The 17,551-nt window shown below is 68.2% G+C and overlaps 3 protein-coding genes across 7 annotated transcripts; 1 reads left to right on the top strand and 2 right to left on the bottom strand.

The window, feature by feature from the left end:
• Positions 1-95: 95 nt before the first annotated feature.
• On the top strand, positions 96-2,917 carry CDK5 (cyclin dependent kinase 5). Its single transcript, XM_080382774.1, has 12 exons — positions 96-225; positions 363-451; positions 521-588; positions 716-776; positions 868-924; positions 1,065-1,160; positions 1,408-1,482; positions 1,588-1,684; positions 1,770-1,839; positions 1,955-2,021; positions 2,099-2,179; positions 2,308-2,917. The coding sequence occupies exons 1-12, from the start codon at positions 189-191 to the stop codon at positions 2,392-2,394; spliced, it is 885 nt and encodes a 294-aa protein (XP_080238900.1). The 5' UTR covers positions 96-188; the 3' UTR covers positions 2,395-2,917.
• ASIC3 (acid sensing ion channel subunit 3) lies at positions 2,874-12,943 on the bottom strand (the record flags this gene model as incomplete). Of its 5 annotated transcripts, none has more annotated exons than XM_080382772.1 (11): positions 11,589-11,597; positions 8,301-8,412; positions 7,158-7,308; positions 6,957-7,084; positions 6,028-6,178; positions 5,873-5,929; positions 5,429-5,582; positions 4,677-4,768; positions 4,523-4,602; positions 4,037-4,436; positions 2,874-3,430 (listed from the first exon to the last, which is right to left on the bottom strand). In XM_080382772.1, exons 2-11 carry the CDS (start codon positions 8,355-8,357, stop codon positions 2,874-2,876), a joined length of 1,827 nt encoding a protein of 608 aa, XP_080238898.1. In that variant the 5' UTR covers positions 8,358-8,412; positions 11,589-11,597. The 5 variants fall into 5 exon arrangements, with proteins under 5 accessions (XP_080238898.1, XP_080238895.1, XP_080238894.1 ...); XM_080382771.1 differs by lacking the exon at positions 8,301-8,412 and having other exon boundaries at positions 3,206-3,430; positions 4,037-4,089; positions 4,365-4,436; positions 11,589-12,943; XM_080382769.1 differs by lacking the exon at positions 8,301-8,412 and having other exon boundaries at positions 11,589-12,943.
• Positions 12,944-13,053: 110 nt separating this feature from the next.
• On the bottom strand, positions 13,054-17,521 carry ABCB8 (ATP binding cassette subfamily B member 8). Its single transcript, XM_080382773.1, has 16 exons — positions 17,377-17,521; positions 16,682-16,961; positions 16,322-16,477; positions 16,147-16,241; positions 15,952-16,057; positions 15,711-15,872; positions 15,501-15,586; positions 15,333-15,430; positions 15,143-15,248; positions 15,014-15,047; positions 14,784-14,920; positions 14,593-14,687; positions 14,146-14,279; positions 13,887-14,034; positions 13,271-13,521; positions 13,054-13,193 (listed from the first exon to the last, which is right to left on the bottom strand). Exons 1-16 carry the CDS (start codon positions 17,463-17,465, stop codon positions 13,113-13,115), a joined length of 2,058 nt encoding a protein of 685 aa, XP_080238899.1. The 5' UTR covers positions 17,466-17,521; the 3' UTR covers positions 13,054-13,112.
• Positions 17,522-17,551: the final 30 nt, after the last annotated feature.

Genomic DNA, 17,551 nt, shown 5'->3' on the forward strand with positions numbered 1-17,551 from the left:
TGGGGTGGGGCGGAAGGTGTGGCCGGGGGCGGGGCCGGCGCCGGGAGGGGGCCCAGGGGCGGGGCGGCGCGGGGGCTGCCGGGAGGAGTGGCGGCGGGGCGGGGCGGCGCGGGGCGGCGCGGGGGCTGCCGGGAGGAGTGGCGGCGGCGGCGGGGCCGGGCCGGACCGGACCGGAGCGGAGCGGAGAGATGCAGAAATATGAGAAGCTAGAGAAGATCGGGGAAGGTGCGGTCGGGGCGGGGACCGGTGCCGGTACCGGTACCGGGGGCCGGGGTTGGGGCCGTGCCGGAGGGCCCGGCCGGAGGGCCCGGCCGGGCGCGCGGGCTGGGGGGCCGGTGCGGCGGTGACCCGCTTGTCCGCAGGCACCTACGGGACTGTGTTCAAGGCCAAGAACCGGGAGACGCACGAGATCGTGGCGCTGAAACGGGTGCGGCTGGACGATGACGATGAGGTGAGGGGGGGCCAGGGCCGGGGCCGGGGCCGGTACTGGGCCCCCCCTGAGCACTCCGCTCTCTCGCAGGGTGTCCCTAGCTCGGCGCTGCGGGAGATCTGCCTGCTCAAGGAGCTGAAGCACAAGAACATCGTCAGGCAAGGGGGGGCTGCCAGGCCGGGGGGTGGGGAGCCCCGGGGGAGCCCCGCACCCCTCCGGGGCTGGCCTGGCTCCGGGGGCTCAGCCGGGTGCCGCGGGGCCTCAGGGTCCCCCCTCCCCTTGCAGGCTCCACGACGTTCTGCACAGCGACAAGAAGCTGACTCTGGTCTTCGAGTTCTGCGACCAGGTGAGTGCCGGCACCAGGGCGGCACCGGGAGCGGGTCACGGTGCCAGGACCCTGGCCCTGCCCGACGCGGCCCCTGCTCCCTTCTTCCCAGGACCTGAAGAAGTACTTCGACAGCTGCAACGGGGACCTGGACCCGGAGATCGTCAAGGTGCGCTTGGGGGGCTTGGCAAGCCCTCGGGGGGGCTGGCACTTGTCCTGCCTCGCTGCGGCACCGTGGACTGCCCCTGGCACCAGCCCGCGGGCTCCAGGAGCTGATGGATTCCGCTGGGGCCGTGCTCTTCTCTGCAGTCTTTCATGTACCAGCTGCTGAAGGGCCTCGCATTCTGCCACAGCCGCAACGTCCTGCACCGAGACCTCAAGCCCCAGAACCTGCTCATCAACAGGGTGAGGGCCAGGCTGCGTGCCAGCAGCGGGCTGCGTGCCGGCGGGGGGCTGCTTGCTAGTGGGGGCTGAGGCGGGGGTGATGCTGTGGAGCTGTCCTGGCTGTCCGTGGCTTGTGGTGCTGCCTCTGCCTCATGTTTTTGGTCGATGGGAAAGGCTGAAGGGCCTGAAGTGATGGCCACTGCCATCCCTGGGGTGCAGGACAGGGTGTGTCCCCCGCTGTCCTGCTGACACAGCACTTTCCCTGCAGAACGGGGAGCTCAAGCTGGCTGACTTTGGCTTGGCCCGGGCCTTTGGCATCCCTGTGCGCTGTTACTCGGCAGAGGTGAGCTGGGAGGTCCGCACATTTGCTGGAGGCCTTCTCCTGGATGGAGGCTCAGCTTCCCCGTCCCCCGGCTGGCTGAGCATCCCCCCCTGGCCCTCTGTGCAGGTTGTCACGCTGTGGTACCGGCCCCCAGATGTGCTCTTTGGCGCCAAGCTCTACTCCACCTCCATCGATATGTGGTCAGCTGGCTGCATCTTCGCAGGTAGTGCTGCCGGGGCTGCCAGCACAGGGGGCTGTGGCTGCCGGTGCTGTGGGGCCTTGGGGCCCAGCCCCTCTCTCTTTCCCAGAGCTGGCCAACGCGGGGCGGCCCCTGTTCCCAGGGAATGATGTGGATGACCAGCTGAAGAGAATTTTCCGATATCCTTCCGATGCGTCGGGAGGGGTGCATCCCCCTCTCCTGGGCAGGGGAGCAGGGTAGGGTGAGGCAGGGATGGGCAGGGTGACCCCTGTGGTGGCCCTTGACTGCTGCCATCCCCACGTTGCTGGGAACCCCCACAGAGGAGCAGTGGCCAGCCATGGCCAAGCTGCCAGACTACAAGGTGAGGCAGGGGCAGGCTGGGGGCAGGGGTGGTGGGTGACAGGAGCAGGCAGCCAGGGCTCACCTCTCTGTCCCCAGCCCTACCCCATGTACCCCGCCACCACCTCCCTGGTCAACGTGGTGCCCAAGCTAAACGCCACCGGCCGGGACCTGCTGCAGGTGAGTGCTCTGCCCATCCATCCTGCTGCCCCACGGGGCTTCCCTGGGAGTGAGAGGGGCTCTGGCTTCTTGGAGGGGGGTGCCTGTCTGTGGGGGCTGGGGGGCTCAGCCTCACCTCTCATCACCAGAACCTGCTGAAGTGCAACCCGGTGCAGCGGATATCGGCGGAGGAGGCTCTCCAGCACCCCTACTTCACAGACTTCTGCCCCCCCTAGGGACACCCCTGGCACTGGCCCAGCCCCCGTGCTGAGCTGGAGGGGCAGCACCCCAGCTCTGGGCATGCTTCTGGCAGTGGTGGGAAGGGCAGTGGCGGGGTGTGTGAGGTGAGGACCCTGGCTCCACAGCCCCCTACCTCCAGTATTTATTAGGTTTTTTAACCCAGTGCTGCCCCAGTTCTGCCCTGGCTGCTGGGTGCTAGCACAGCCCCTCCTGTCCCTCACCCTCCCAGCCCCATAGTGGGGCCAGGAGTGCTTGGAGCCCTCCCCGGTGACATGGGGCCATGGTGCTGGTGGAGGGGCAGGACCCTCCCAGGACCAGATGCAGGGACCTTGGTGGGGTGGGTGGGACCCCCCCACCCCTCCTTTCCCTGCTGCACCCCGGCCCCTTCCCTGGCAGGAGAGGGGGTTCCGGGCACCAGCCTCAGGGCTGGGGGGGGACCTTGTTTTTTTTCTACCGTGCTGCTGTACGTGGGTGATCATGCGTGTTTGTTACCTCCATAAAGAGCTTCCCTCTCCCCAGCGCCTGCCTTCTCTTTCCTAGGGCACTGGGGAACCCCCACAACCCCTGCAGAGCCTGCCCTGCTCTGCACAGCCCCTGTCCCCCCTGCCAGCAGCACAGGAGCCAGGGCCTGGGACAGGTCTTTAATGGGGCGGGGGCCACAGCGAGCAGGCGTCGCAATGTACAGTGCAGTGGGGAGGGGGGTGGGCGCAAGCAGCGCATGCAGGTACACTGGAGGAGGGCCGGGAGGGACCCACCACCACTGCCACCACCCCCAGGCAGTGGTGGTGGGAGGCCCAGAATGGGGCACCTTGGGGCCTGGTGCCAGCTCCACAGCCGCATGGGCTCCCCCGGTCCCGGCAGGGCAGTCTGGTGGGGGCCCCGCTGGACCCCCCCCCCAGCCCGACAGGGGGACAAAGGGCTGGACTCTCAGCAGGCAAACTCCTCGAAGGCGCCTAGAGCCGGGTGACGAGGTAGCACGTTCGGGGTGAAGCTGAGACTGTCCGTGTGGCAGCGCAGGGGTGGACGGGGGCTCTGGGGATGGGGGGAAGCTGTTGGAGGCTCCAGGGGGCTGCGCTGCAGCCACCACCCCCATCCCACTGCACTGGGCCATGCTGGGGGGCTCTGCCCCTTGCCCCGACCCCACATGCCCTTGGGGCTGCCCTGGGAACCCCCCTAGTTTCAGGGAGGCCAGCACACAGCTGCTATGGAGCAAGGGTGTCCCCCCACCTTGTCCCATCCCTGAGTGGTCAACCTCCCCCAGGACAGGAGAGGGGAGGTTGGGGTGGGCCCCAGCTGCGGGGGAATGGGGGTCACTAGGCAGGAGGGACCCAGGGGACATGGTGCTGGGGAGTGATGCATGAGGATGTGAGCAGAGCCGGTGGGGGGGTGGCCCCCGGTGATGATGTCAAGAAAAGCCTGGGATGGAGGGAGTGGGTGTGTGGACCCCTAGGGCCCATCTGCAGGGGAACGGGGTAAGGGGGTCCCTGCCCAGGGGGACCGTGGCTGCATCTTTCTTGCCCCTCAACCCTGGCCGGGGATCCCGATCACCCCCCTGGAGGGAGGTGGCCCCCCTGTGCTGGCATTGCCGGGGTGGGGGTCTGGGTGCTGCCCCCCCGGGTGCAGCAGGGGGATCTCTACCTGGGCCCCGGAGGGAGCGGGACAGCGGGGCTGCCCGGGACCGCTGGATGCTCCTGGCCGGCGGCGTGGGTGCAGGATGGGCGGGCAGACGGACGGACAGAGAGGAGCGAATGAGTGCGGGGGTCCCAGTGGGATGAGGCCGAGCAGCAATGGGTGGGATGAGGTGTGAGGACCGCCCCTCCCCCCCCCCCCTTGCCGCCTGTGCCAGGGCTGGGGGGAGAGGGTGGCCCGGTCGCAGCCCGGAGGGGTTGGGGGGTGCTGAGGGGGTGCAGCACCGGGCAGGTTGAGCCATGAGGGGCTGCAGGGGGCTGTCGGGGAGGGGTGTTACCAGGGTGCTGCTGTCGCTCCGGGGAGCCCTCTTTTTCTCCTTGTAGAAGCTGAGGAGTTTGTACCGGAACACCTGGGGGAGATGGTTCAGGGCCCCTGGCCACAGCCCTGAGCATCCTCTGGCTGGGGGGCAGTGCAGGGGGCTGGGGGGATGCTCACCTCGTACAGGTAGTCAAAGATCTCCAGTATGGTGAGGAGGCTGGCACCAATGAAGAGCCCCATCTGCCCTCCGATGTCGCCTGGCCGAGGGCTGGTGTTAGAGGGGGGGCTTTTCCCCCCCCCCAGACCCTCATGGACCCCCCTGGGCACTTACCCAGCAGCCCCGCCACCTCATACGCCTTCTTCTGCTCGATCATCTCGTAGTTCAGGGCCTCAAAGAAGATGTCCAGGACCAGCACATTGTCCCTGGGGAGGTACAGAAGGGTCCGGGACGGACAGAGGAGCTATCAGGAGGCATCCCCAGCCACGGCGGGCTATGCTGTGCCAGCAGGATGGGGTGGAGAGGTCTGGGTCTGCCCTGAGCTGGCATGGCACAAGGATGTACTGTGCCATGCTGTGCTGTGCCACGCCACGCTGTGCCACACCATGCTGTGCCACACTGGTTGTGTGGTGCTGTGTGTTTTTCCCTGTGCTGGGGCAGATTTGCAGAGGGGAGGTGGTGCTGTGCCAGTTCATGTATGCTTGAGGATGTCGTGTGGCCATGCTGTGCCATGTCACGCCGTCACACCACCGTGCTATACCAGTTCATGTATGCTGGGGCATGCCACACAGCTGTGTTGTGCTGTCTCACACCGGTGTGCTGTGCCGTGCCAGTTCACACATGCTGGGGGATGCCGTGCTGTGCTGTGCCATACTGTGCCATGCCATGCTGTGTGGTGCCACATTTTTCCCTGTGCTGGGGCAGATTTGCACAGGGGAGGTCGTGCCGTGCTGTGCCGTGTCAGTTCACATATGGTAGGGATGTGTGGCTGTGCCATGCCATGTCACACTGTCATGCCGTGCCAGTTCCTGCATGCTGGGGGATGCCGTGCCACACCATGTGCTCTCGAAGCCGCGGGCACTCACGCGATGTACTGCTCCGTTTTGTTGAACTTCTTGGCCAGGTACCGTGCTGAGGCCTTGCTGGGGATCTTCACCATGGAAAGCTCTTTGCCGTAGCGCACCATGGCGCAGGGCGTGCGGCAGGCACAGTACTCACTGTCCTTCTTCACCAGGAAGTCTGGAGGGGGGAAGCATGGGTGGGATGGGGACACTGGGACTCCTGCCCATGTGGGGTTGGGATGCTCCTGACTGGAGCCACCCAGGCAGTGGTGGGTGCCGGTGGCATGGGACAAGCGTGCCATGAGCATGGCTGGTGTGCCTGGGGTCTGAGCAGCCAGGGACCCCCTGTGGCGAGGGCATGGGGACAATGATGCCACGTTTGCAATGATAGAGCCTGGCAGAAGGTGCGGGGGTGGCCAAGGGGTCCTGGGGGGAAGCTGGAGGTGTCCGGGTGCTGCCAGTACGTACCCAGCGCGGGGTCAGCGCACTCCTTGTACTGCTCCGGGGTGCAGACGTTGGCGTTGCCTGCGGGGGGAGGCGGCAGTCGCAGGGGCAGGAGGGTCTCCCCACCGCCCCGGCCCTGCGGCAGCCACCCCCCAGCCCCAGCCCCGGCCCCGGCTCACCCGGCATGTGCACCATGCGGCAGTTGCAGTTCTCAGCCAGGTAGCGGGTCTCGCAGTCCAGGCGGCAGGCAGTGATGCTGTAGTTGGTGAAGAAGTCGGACTCGATGGGGGTGGCCTTGCAGTCCCCCCAGGGTGGGGGCAGGTACACCAGCTGCCGGCCGTGGGCTAAGGAAAACACGCATCCCTGGCCCACAACGCCCACCTCCCAGCCCACCATGGTGCTGTGTCCCTCAGGCAGAGCTTGGCCCCATGCAGTGGTGTTGGGGGGGTCACGCCACCCCGGAGACCCTGCTCCCACCCCTGCCTCTCCTTGTGGGGCACTGGTGTCACCTGCACCCAGCGTGGCAGTGGGTGGGAAGGTGCTGGGCGAGACCTGGCACATGGCACCAGCTGGGAGTACACAGGGGCCAGACGTTCTGGGGGTCGGCATGGACCCCCATGCTCCTTGTGGTGGCCGGTGGAGTGGTGCTGGGGCCAGTGCAAGGTGCATGCTTGGCAAGGCAGCAGCAGGAACCAGCAAGACACCCATGGGCGCCAAGGGCTGCACTCCTGCTGCCACAGCCCACACCATGAGTGCCGGCACACATGGAGACACCCACTCCAGACACCTAAATTTAGGTGTCTGGCTGCGCGAGCTGGATGCCGCCCCTGCCAACGGTCTGTTCTGCAGGAGGCTGGGGGGTCGCTGCCGGGGGCTGATGCATGCCGCAGGACCGAGCTTCCTCAGCGTGGGGCTGCCCCACACCGTGCTGCGGTATTGCCAGCAAAGCTGCCATGCCGGTGGCACGGTACCTGCCATGTGGCGTGGCTTGGCACAGCATGGCCCCATGGGGATGGCTGCCCCTGTGCCGGGACTGCCCGAACCCTGGGGAGAGGTCTGTGTCCCCCTAGCCCCCTCCATGCACCGCTTGGGCAGAGCGGCCGGATACCCGCTGCTGCTGGCAGGACACGAAGGTCTGGAAGCCGGGTGCCACACCAAAGCCCAGCTGGTCAATGAAGGGGGGCTCCTCCTGGCTATGGATCTGCACCTTCACCCCTGCCTCGTAGGAGGTCTCGTCTGCAAGGCAGGGAAGGCGTTGGGGGTGCGGGGCTTCAGCCAGGCTGTGGGCAGAGCTGGGGGGGGCCCTCACCCGTGTCCCCCCAGACGGGCAGGTATTCCTCTTGCTGGACGTTGAGCATCAGCTCCAGGCCGTTCCCCGCACCACCCTGCAGCGTGGTCAGCACCTCCCGGCCTGGCCCCCCCGAGTTGAAGGTGTAGCACTTGCCGAGGCGGGTGAAGATCTGTGGGGACAGGGCAGGACCCTCAGCACCCACCACGGGGGCCACCCATGAGACAACAGTATCTGGGGTGCTGGGTGCGCACCTGCCCTGCACCCACCGAACAGAGCTTGGGGGGCAGCACCCGGGGACCCGGCACAGCCCCAGTGCTGGATCCAGTGCCCCATCAGTCCATGACCAGGGAAGCGGCTGGTGTGGGGGCTGTGGATGGGGTCGTGGAGTGGCTGCTGCTACCTCTTGCCTCAGCACAGTGTCCTTGGCTCTGCCAGGTCCCAATGGTGCTGTGGGACTCCCGGCCTGTATCCTGCCTCCCAGCACTTGCCATGGCAGAGGGACAGTTCCTCCCCAGCCCCAGCTAGGCAGGATGTGGGACCCCAACCCCTGGGAAGGTGCCCACAGACCCCCCCAGCCCAGGGCTGACCCACTTCTTCCCACAGCCCACCAGCATGGAGAAAGACCCCACCAGCCTCCACAGTGAGCAGACCACCTGCCCCTGCCGTCACACCTTGTCCCCACTGCCCCACAGCCACTTCCCACCCCTTCCCCATGCCCCGGGGACCGCTCTCTTTTGGGGAGCAGGGCTGAGCCACACACTCTGGCCATCACCCCGCCCTGGCCCCCTACACCTGCACTGCAGCCCGACAGCCCCCCCATCCTCCTGTGGCTCCCCATCCCCACCACACTTCCCCACAGCCCCACATCTCTCCATGGCCCCGTGGGTGCAGGGTGGGCAAGAGGAGCTGCCCCAGGGCAGCGCAGTGGGAGCTTCACCGAGTGCCTGGGGCTAGGGAACACAGGGTGGGGGCACGGCTGCCCCACAGCCCACACACCCCATCACCCCACTGCTCCAAAACCTGCTCAGCCCTGGGGGTCCTGCCCAAGCCCTGCCCAGGGCAGAGCCAGCTGAGGCTGCTGTGGGTCCTGCCCGGGGCGGAGCCAGATGTGGCCGTGGCAGTGACTGTGACTGTAGCTGTGGCAGTGGTGCTGGCACTCACGGCAGTGAAGTTCTGGGGGCCGCAGTCCTGGGCACGTAAGCAGCAGCGCAGCAGCATCTCATGGATGGGGCGCCAGGTGCGCTGGTGGAAGGCGCCCAGGTCGTGGCTCTTGCTGGGGAAGAAGCCGGCGAGGTTGGGGGGTCTGCCCCAGTGCCCGCAGACAGGGGGGAAATCCTCCCTCCCCACTGCCAGCAGCTGCCCCAGCCAGAACAGGTCACGGGGGGTGAGCTGGGAGCAGTTGTAGTTGCAGAGGGTGACGGTGGGGAAGACGAGGCCATGGCTTTCCACCTGCCAGCGACTCGGGGGTACGCAACCTAGTGCTGCACCCACTGCCCAGCCTGCAGCAGGAAGGTGCCCAGCAAGCCAGGAAGGCACCAGCCTGGAGCACGTGGCACGACGCCGGTGCACCAGGCACAAAGATGTGTCCCAGCCCATGCAGGGCACAGGAGCAGGTGAAAGGTGGCTGGGCTGGCCATCCCCTGCGCTCCTTCATCTGGCCCTAGTGGCTCAGTGGCCATGGTGGTCCATCCTGCCTGGCTCTGCAGCAGGACTGGGCTTCAGCACAGCTCCAGGGGTATGTGGGGATATGTGGGGACATGTGAGTGGCGAGGGCACAAGCCAGGACAGAGACAGGGACCAGGACTTGGCTTAGCCATGGCGGCAGAGGTTGTCACTCCCACAAGGACCTGAGAGCCAGCCTTGTGCCATCTACCCCAGAGCACCCAGCACCCATGGACCAGCACCCACAGCCAGGGACCCCAGCACCCAGAGCCTCCAGGGACCAGCACCCAGGGGCAGAGACCCTGCCCAGAGCTCGCAGCATGACCCTGAGCTGAACAACTGTGAGCTGCTCCCTCAGAACCCCTCTCACACAGAGGCCACAGCCTCCACCCCATGGAGGGGCTGCCCTGGGGGAGGGGGTGCAGCCATGGCCCCCCAGCCCTGTCGCTGCCCCATAAGGTCAGGCCCCAACCCAGCTATGGCATGTGTGTGTCTGTCCCCCGGGTATGGTTGTCCCCCCATACTGCCCCACGGGGGGGGGGGGGGGGAACCACACGACAGGGAGAGGGGCGTTGCTATGGTAATGGGCTGTTCCTAAAGAGGGGAGCCGTCACCATGGCAACACGCTGCCCAAGGAGGAGGAGGGGGGCGACTACCATGGCAACGGCTGCCCGGCACAGGGATGTGCTGGGACATAGCTGCTGGGGGGGGGACGATAGGAATGGGGATACAGCCCTGTTACTGCCAGCCCTCTTGGTCCCCATACTCAGGGTGACCCACGATCAGCCCCCCAGCCCTGCACTCTGGGGCCATGCTGGCCCCAAGCCCCCCCAGTTCCCACAGCCCAGCTTGCCCCATCCCTACCAGCCCCAGGGGGAGGCAGCTGTGGGGCACAGACCCAGCCTGGACAGCCCTTGCTTTGGACACTCGCCATGTGCCCAGGGTCCTTGGGGACCCCAAGGATGGGGCTGGGATGAGGTGCCGCACACAGCCGATCTCTCCAGCCCAGGCACGGGATGGGAGCCCCAGAGCCCACTGCCACCGGAGGGGACGCGGTGCCGTGAGCTGCCAGCTTAGCACTGAGGCCCAGGGCAGAGGGTCATAATCCGTGACTAAGGCCAGGCATTAGCTCTGGATTTTCAGCCGGGAAAGTTGCAGTGGATGCAGGCAGAGACAGGGCTGAGCTGGGCTGGGCAGCCCCACGGTGTGGCTGTGTGTGCCGGGGGTGGCCACGGCTGCTCAGGCAGAAGTTTCTCGCTGCCCATCAGAGACAAGGTGGCAGTGGTGCCGGTTGTGCAACACATGCAGGCAGAGCCCGATGCTCCCGGAGGCATCGGTGACCCTCAGGGCAGTGGGAGCAGCACAGCACGCCCCCCCGACACCATCAGCACAGGAACGGAGATGGGTGCCTGCGCACCCCTGGGGCAGGCACCGGTTCCCCACGCTGGCAGCAAGCTGGGGCCCCTGTGGCTCAGCCATACTCTCCAGAGAGGTGCTGGCCCTCCAGCTGCCATGGCAGCTGTGCCACCCCACGTCCTGCCCTGGGGACCCTCAGCCCTCCCGCCACATGTCCCAGCCCTCAACCCAGGCGGCTGCAACCTGGCCCTGCCAGAGGGGCACCAGCAGAGCTGCTCCAGCAAAGGGCGCAGGGGTCGCAGAGTTGCCGAAGGGGATGCTTTTCAATTGAGCTCCCAAGGAAAATTAATTTTGCACATTAGTAGTCTTAAGCTGACAGTAATTGCTGTTGTGATAGCGTGGCCAAGCAGCGGGCACAGGCTGCCCAGCTCCCACAGCACGCTGCCTCCCCGGCACTGCCGCAGCACAAAGGACATGTCTCCTGTCCATGCCCCTCTCCTGCCCGTGCCACCGTTCCTGCCTGTCCCTCCTGGGCAGGCACTGCCACAGGCGGGTCTCACAGGACCTGGCACAGGCTGCCTGCAGCCGAGGTTTGCTGGGGGTCCCCATTCCCACCCATGGTTGCACAGGGCAGGGAGGGCACCCCCTCCCACGGCCGCCCTGCTGCCCACAGCAGCCCCCACCTGCACAGGGACGTGGAAGCCCTGCTCTCCTCTGCCATGCTCCAGCAGCTGCCTGCACCCTGCATGTCACCCAGGGGCGAGCCTGCAGCCCGGGGGATGCAGCTTGGCCCCGCTGCTGGGGCACGGCTGCTGTGGTGAGAGTGACTCCCTGGCTCAGCAGCAGAGCGGGCACAGCCCCAGGAGTGGTGGGGGAGTGCTGAGGGCAGCACGACGGCTGCAGGGGGGATGACTCTGGCATAGGAGACCCCTGGCCGCCCCAGGGCCAGCTGCACGGAGGAGTTGCGGGAGTGGGAGCCTGTTTGCAAACTCAGCCGGGGAAGCGGCTGGTGCTGGTGCCTGGGTGGCACCTGGGGCTGGCGTGGGGGGAGCAGGGGCTGTACCCCTAAGCATCCCGTGGCAAGGGGCTGCACACAGGCAGAGCTGCCCAGCCGGGTGCAGGGTCCCGGCACAGCACGGCTCCAGGCTGGGTGCCGTTCACAGCCACCAGGCACCCCTGCAGTGAGGGTGGGGTGAGGGCACCTCAGCTGGCCCACTGCAGTGCCTGGGAAGGTGGGCTGAGGGTGGTGGGACACGCCAGTGGGATGGCTGTGGGGCTCACCCACCGGTGCTGCAGCAGCCTCAGCATGCCGGTGCCTGACCCTGGCAGGACACTGGCATCCGTTCGTGGTCCTCAGGGGCACGTGGCCACCCTGTCACCGGTGGAGCCCCCTCCTCCAGCTGGGCATCGCGCCCCGCGGCCGGCACTCACCACGGTGAAGTTGCGGGCAGTGCAGTTAGCACCACGGAAGGAGCACTGCAGCAGCATGTCGGCCAGGTCATGGCCAGTGCGGTTGTAGAACTCGGCCATGCTGAAGGGCTTCGCCTTGAAGTTCTTGAAGTTGGCCTTGTCGCGCAGGGCAGCCAGGACGTGGGGCTCGGCCAGCTGCGGATTGCTGATCTCGTAGCGGTCATTGAGCAGCGCCAGCAGCTCGCCCACGTGGTACATGTCGTTGCGGGTGATCTTGGAGAAGCGGAACTCATTGAGGTTGCAGATGGTGATGGCCGGGAAGGTGAGGTTGTGGGCAGCCACCTCGTCCAGCTTGGTGACATGTGGGTAGGTGAGGAAGTAGGCGACACGCTCGGCGCAGACCAGCAGCAGCAACCCCAGCGAGCCCAGGAAGAAGGCACCCCACAGCACGCGGCGCAGCGACACGGCCCCGTAGGCGAAGACGTGGCTGATGCCGTGCAGCGAGGAGCTGTGGGCGAAGGCCCGCAGGCTGGAGAGCCCCGAGCCCTCCCTGCCACCCTCTGCGCCCGCCCTCATGATGCTGCTGCCGGACCCCCACGCTCCCCACCGCCCTCAGCCCCCCGGCCGCCCCCGGCCCATCGCCGCGTCGTGCTCAGACTGCTGCGGGCGGCCAGGGCAGGACCAGGACCAGCCCCGGCTCCGGCTCCGCTCTCGCTGCCGCGGCGCAGCCGCTGCCGGTCTGCGGCCGCCCCCCGCCCCCGCCCCTCCCGGGCGGCTCCACCCGTCACCGCCCCCCGGCGAGGACGGGCGGGGGGCGCGGAGCCGGGGGCCGGGCAGGGTTGGGGGCTGCCTCGCCGCAACCCCCTCCTCTCTCCCTCCCTGCTCGACCCCCCTCCCTCCGGGCACGGAGCCCCCGCTCAGCCCATTGCGGGGGGGGAACTCGGACACTGCAGCATCCCCCTGGACCGCGCCGGGCCCCCGCACCGGCGGCCGCAGAGCCGGGGTGGCCCGGAGCCCCTCCCGGGGCAGCGGCGGGGCGGGGGGCGCTGGGGTACTGAGGGGTGGGAGCCCCAGCGGGGGGGCGTGTCAGCAGGCGGCTGTCCTGCCCCGGGGGGCACACGGGGGTCCCGACACCCAGAGGAACAACGCAGGGGTCCCTCCTTACTCCGGCGGGGGAGGGGGGGCGGTGTATACAAGGGTTCCCCCGCCCCGGGCCGCCGGCAGGCACCCGCCCGGCCCCGCGGAGGGGCGGGGCCAACACTCCGACCCGCCCCTAAATAAGCGTCACCCCACGGCACCGCCCCCTGGCAGGGCGGGAGGCCGAGCACAGGCCCCGCTCCCGCCGCTGCGACGGGCGCCCCCGAGCGGCTCGGAGGGCCCCTCGCAGCGGGCGCGGGGAGGGCGGTGCTGGCGCCCCCCTCGGCAGCGCGGTCGGCCCCGGCTCGGGTCCCCCCAGCCCCGCAGCACACAGCAGAGCCCCCACGGCCGCTTTTCATCCCTGGTTTATTGGGGAGCTGCGGGTGCCCCTCCGCGTCCGCTCCACGCTCAGGACTGGTCCTTGGTCTGCCGACGGATGAGCTCGGCGTACAGCCCCCCGCGGCGCACCAGCTCCTCGTGGGTCCCTGCCTGGGGGGACGGTGGAGACAGCGTCACCCATGCGGCTGCGCACCACCACCCCACGCCCCCCAGCGCCCCCCGCTCACCTCGGCCACCCGCCCCTGCGCCAGCACCACGATAAGGTCGGCCCCCCGGATGGTGCTGAGGCGGTGTGCGATGAGCAGCACCGTGCGGCCCGAGGCTGCGCGGTCCAGCGCCTCCTGCACCACCTTCTCTGACTGGGCATCCAGTGCGCTCGTCGCCTCGTCCAGGATCAGGATAGCAGGGTCCTTCAGCAGGGCACGGGCGATGGCGATGCGCTGCTTCTGACCTCCTGACAGTGCCGTGCCGCGCTCGCCTGATGGGGACAACTGCGGGGTTCTGGTGCCGCCCCACCCTGGGGGGACCCCTGGATGGGCAGGGACCCAGGCCCCGAGGACAGGAGCCAAGGGGCACAGCCATGTTCCTGCAGCACCCCCAGGCACCACAGCCAGAGAGCCCCCCAGAAGCCCCACTCCTGTGGGGAGCCTGGCGCAGCTGCTGTCCCTCCCAGCACAGCCTCGCACCAGCGGTGACTAGCAGCCAGTGTCCTCAGGGGAACTTGGGCCACCTTGGCCAGGGTCTCATGCTCGTCTGCCTGTCCCACGGGGCAGCTGAGCTCCATCCTGCCCCGCACCGCCGCCAGGCTCAGCCCCCTGCCGTGCCCTGCAGCCCAGCACATACCCACAATAGTGTTGTAGCCATCGGGGAAGCTGCGGATGAAGCCGTCCGCGTTGGCAAGCTGGGCTGCAGCGTACACCTCTGTGTCAGAGGCACCCGGCTTCCCGAAGCGGATGTTCTCCATGATGGTCATTCCGAAGAGCACTGGCTCCTGCAGCAGCAGCCAGCTCCTCAACACCGAGCCCTGGACCAGGCCACCTCCCTCTCCTCCTCGGGTGTCCCATCCAGGGTGTGGGGGAAGCATCCCACAGCAGCCCCAAACCTGGCTGATGAAGCCGATGACCTGCCCTCGCAGCCAGGAAGGGTCCAGGGAGGAGATGTCATGGCCGTCTAGAGTGATGGTGCCTTGCGTGGGCTCATAGAACCGCTCCAGCAGTGCTGCCACCGTCGACTTCCCTGCAGAAGGGAGCCCTCAGCCCCACAACACCGGCTCCGGCCACATGCCCCGGCATCATGGAGAGCTGGTGGGTGGGTGAGAGGCACAGAGGCCAGTTCCCAGTCCCTGGCACCCACTGGGCTGACTGGGTAGTACTGCAGAGGACTGGGGTGCAGGAGGATGCAGCCAGGGACTGGAGAGGGGCTGAGCTGGCGTCCCTGGGGTGGCTGGGCTGGCTCTAGCCCCCAACCCTGGCTGCAACACACAGGTCAGGGTATCCCCTGCCCTGGGGGTGCAGGGAGAGCCAGGGGGAGTCTGCGGCCAGGCTGGTACCTCCTCCGGATGGTCCCACGATGGCCACCGTCTTGCAGGGGGGCAAGGTGAGGCTGAAGTCCCGCAGGACTGAGTAGCCAGGGCGGGTGGGGTAGCTGCAGGTAGAGGAGAGGGGGGCTGCAAGAGCACCGTGCCAGCACCCCCCAGCCTGTGGGGAGGCTTGGGTGGCCGGCCGGGATGCAGGGGCTCACCTGAAGGAGACGTGGTGGAAGCAGATGCGGCCCAGCAGGGAGTGGCTGGGGATGGAGCCTCCTCCCCGCAGCGCCACACTGGGCTCCAGCGTCAGCAACTCAAAGACGCGGGCGCCAGCACTCAGACCTCGCACCACCTGCAGGGACAGCAGTGGAAACACCCCCCAGGACCCCCGGTCACCTGCCCCCCAGCTCCCGGGGGGGGGAGTGGGACCCCCTGCCCCACCTACCTGCCCAAAGAGGATGGAGATGTTGGCCATGGACCTGTGGTGCACAAGGGGAGACTCAGGGCTGCGCCCACAGCGGGCTGCAGCGCACCGGGGTGCCGGGAGAGGCATTGTGCCAGGCCCTGCCCTGACCTTTGCACCGTCTGTGAGGCCACCAGGAAGGACATGAGGTCCCCAGGTGAGAGCTCATCCCCAGCCATCAGTGAGCCGCCCACGAAGATGGTACCCAGGACAATGCCTATGGGGGGCGGGATAGAGTTGGGACCCAGAGGGGGTGCTGCCCCATGGCACTGCTTGGTTCCACCCCATGGCACCCACTCACCGTTGAGCGCCAGGTTGGAGAGCCCCTGGAAGGCAGCAATGCCCAGCCCCAGCCGCTCATTCAGCCAGCTGGCACGGTCCACCTCGGTACAGTACAGCCTGTGGGCAGGGAATGGGGACTGATGCCCACCCAGCTCCCAGTTGCCCCCGATCCCCACTGACCCCTTACCCTGCCTGCTGGTCCTCCATAGCAAAGGCGCGCACTGTCCGGACATTTCCCAGCACCTCATCTGCTATCCCGGTGGCCTTGGCCACCTGCGGGGAGAGGGATGGAGCAGGGGGCCAGGAGTGGGACACCCCCTGCTCGGGCCCTGGGGGATGGCGGGGTCCCTTGATGGGGGTTGTAGGGCTGGAGTGCAGGGGGAAAGTGTGGGGTTACCTGCTCCTGTGCCCGGCGGGAGAGGCTGCGGAGGATGGTGCCAATGAGGGCCCCGGCACCCACCAGCGTGGGCAGCGCCACGAGCAGGAGGCCGGTCAGCTTCGGAGAGAGCAGGTAGAGCGAGACAAAACAGCCTGCCGTCTGGGTGCCACTGCGCAGGCCCTAGGTGGGGGGAGGGTCGGCAGGGGTGGGTGCTAGGGGCTGGGGGGGGGGGTCTGGTGCTGCTAGCTGCGTGTCTCACCTGGGAGATGGCCAGCTTGAAAGAGGACTTGAACTCCTGGATGTCAGCCGTCAGCCGGTTCACCAGCTGTCCTGTCCGGTTGGCGTCAAAGAATGCCACATCCTGCCTGCCGGGGGGAGTGGCAGCAGGCTGGAGCAGTGGGCTGGGGGTCCCCTCATGCATCCTGTCCCCTCACTGCCCTGTGGGGCGTTTTACCGGAGCAAGGAGATGAAGAGCGCCTTGCGCATGCTGCCCGCCACCTGCTCCCCAACCCGTGCCAGCAGCGCGATGTACCCAAAGGTCAGCAGCCCCTGCGGAGGAAACAGGCTTGCGAGGGGCACAGGGGCAGCCCCCCGGCACCCCCCACCTGGCTCAGGGTGCTGGCACCCACCTGCAGGCAGTATACAGCGAGCAGACGCAGAGCTGGGCACCGGACCTCCTGCAGGTAGGTGGTGACGTGGCTGCGGGTGCAGTGGGCCACCACGTTGACCAGCTGCCCCAGCAGCACCGGGATGTGGACGTTGAGCAGGGCTGCGCCCAGCGCCAGCTGCGGGAACGGCGGGTGTCAGTGCCACAGCACAGGGATGGCGGGTGTCAGTGCCGTGGCATGGGGACAGTGGGTGTCCGTGCCATGGCACAGGGACAGTGGGCGTCATGCTGCAGTATGGGAACAGTGGGCATCGGGGATGGTGGGCATCACACCATGGCACAGGGACGAGGGGCCCGTGGCCACCCACCCGCCCCACCTTACCACCACGGCTGCCGAGAGGGCCAGGAGCTGGGGGCGCAGGAAGGTCCAGAACAGCGGCCAGTTGAAGGTGGGCTCCGGCTGTGGCTGGGCAGGCTCGAGGACAGCTGGGACGGTGGGGACGGTGGCCTCCTTGCAGCGCGCAGCTGTGCCCAGCAAGCCAAGCACCATGCAGCCCGTGGCTGGGCCAGCCAGGAGCAGGCAGCGCAGGGCTGGTGGCGTGGGGCTGGGGGAGAGGTGAGGGGGGCCAGCAAGCCCGAGGCGTACCCCCCCATACCTGAAACTGAGGAGAGGGGTGAGCATGGGCCACCTGAACCCGGGGCCAGCCCCGGGGACATAGGGGACCTGGACAAGGGCCGCTCCCCCCAGGCACGGCCAGCCTCCCCATGCTGACCTGGGCTGCCCCGGGGCAGGGGACACCCTGGCCCCCTCCCAGTGCTCCCGCCATCCCCGCTCGCATACTCCCCCCCCTGGCTGAGCACCAGCACCCGGACTCGCCCCCCCGCTCTGCCCCCAGCCCAGCGCTTGGGAGCCCACCGCCCCCTGCACGCCCCCAGCCCTGCTGCCCCGAGACACACACGAACCCCTGCAGCCCCCACCCCACCGCACCCCCTGACCCCAGTGACCCCGAGTCCAGCCCCGCCCCCCCAGCGACCCCGAGCCCGGCCAGCCCCCCCGACCCCGAGGCTCCCCGGTACCTCCGGGCCGGGGCGAGGGGCGGCCGCAGCGCAGCGTGGACACAGCGGAGCCCGGCCCGAGCGCCGAGTGCCCGCAGCAGCAGCAGCATGGCGGGCACCGACGGGGTGGGCGGGGGCGGCACCGGGGCGGGCAGGGGCGGGCGGGGGCGGCACCGGGGCGGGGAGGGGCGGGCAG

Source organism: Falco punctatus (assembly GCF_963210335.1).
Source record: "Falco punctatus genome assembly, chromosome: 4".
NCBI classification, from domain to species: domain Eukaryota; kingdom Metazoa; phylum Chordata; class Aves; order Falconiformes; family Falconidae; genus Falco; species Falco punctatus.

What these genes read in the sequence shown, in the direction of transcription:
- CDK5 (XM_080382774.1), top strand. Translation starts at nt 189, where the DNA reads ATGCAGAAATATGAGAAGCTAGAGAAGATCGGGGAAG. An exon ending in CAGCTGAAGAGAATTTTCCG is followed by an intron (nt 1,840 to 1,954) that starts ATATCCTTCCGA and finishes GACTGCTGCCAT; the next exon opens with CCCCACGTTGCTGGGAACCC. An exon ending in CCGGCCGGGACCTGCTGCAG is followed by an intron (nt 2,180 to 2,307) that starts GTGAGTGCTCTG and finishes TCTCATCACCAG; the next exon opens with AACCTGCTGAAGTGCAACCC.
- ABCB8 (XM_080382773.1), bottom strand. Translation starts at nt 17,465, where the DNA reads ATGCTGCTGCTGCTGCGGGCACTCGGCGCTCGGGCCGGGCTCCGCTGT. An exon ending in CCCTCTCGGCAGCCGTGGTG is followed by an intron (nt 16,478 to 16,681) that starts GTAAGGTGGGGC and finishes CCGTTCCCGCAG; the next exon opens with CTGGCGCTGGGCGCAGCCCT. An exon ending in ATGGAGGACCAGCAGGCAGG is followed by an intron (nt 15,431 to 15,500) that starts GTAAGGGGTCAG and finishes CCCTGCCCACAG; the next exon opens with GCTGTACTGTACCGAGGTGG.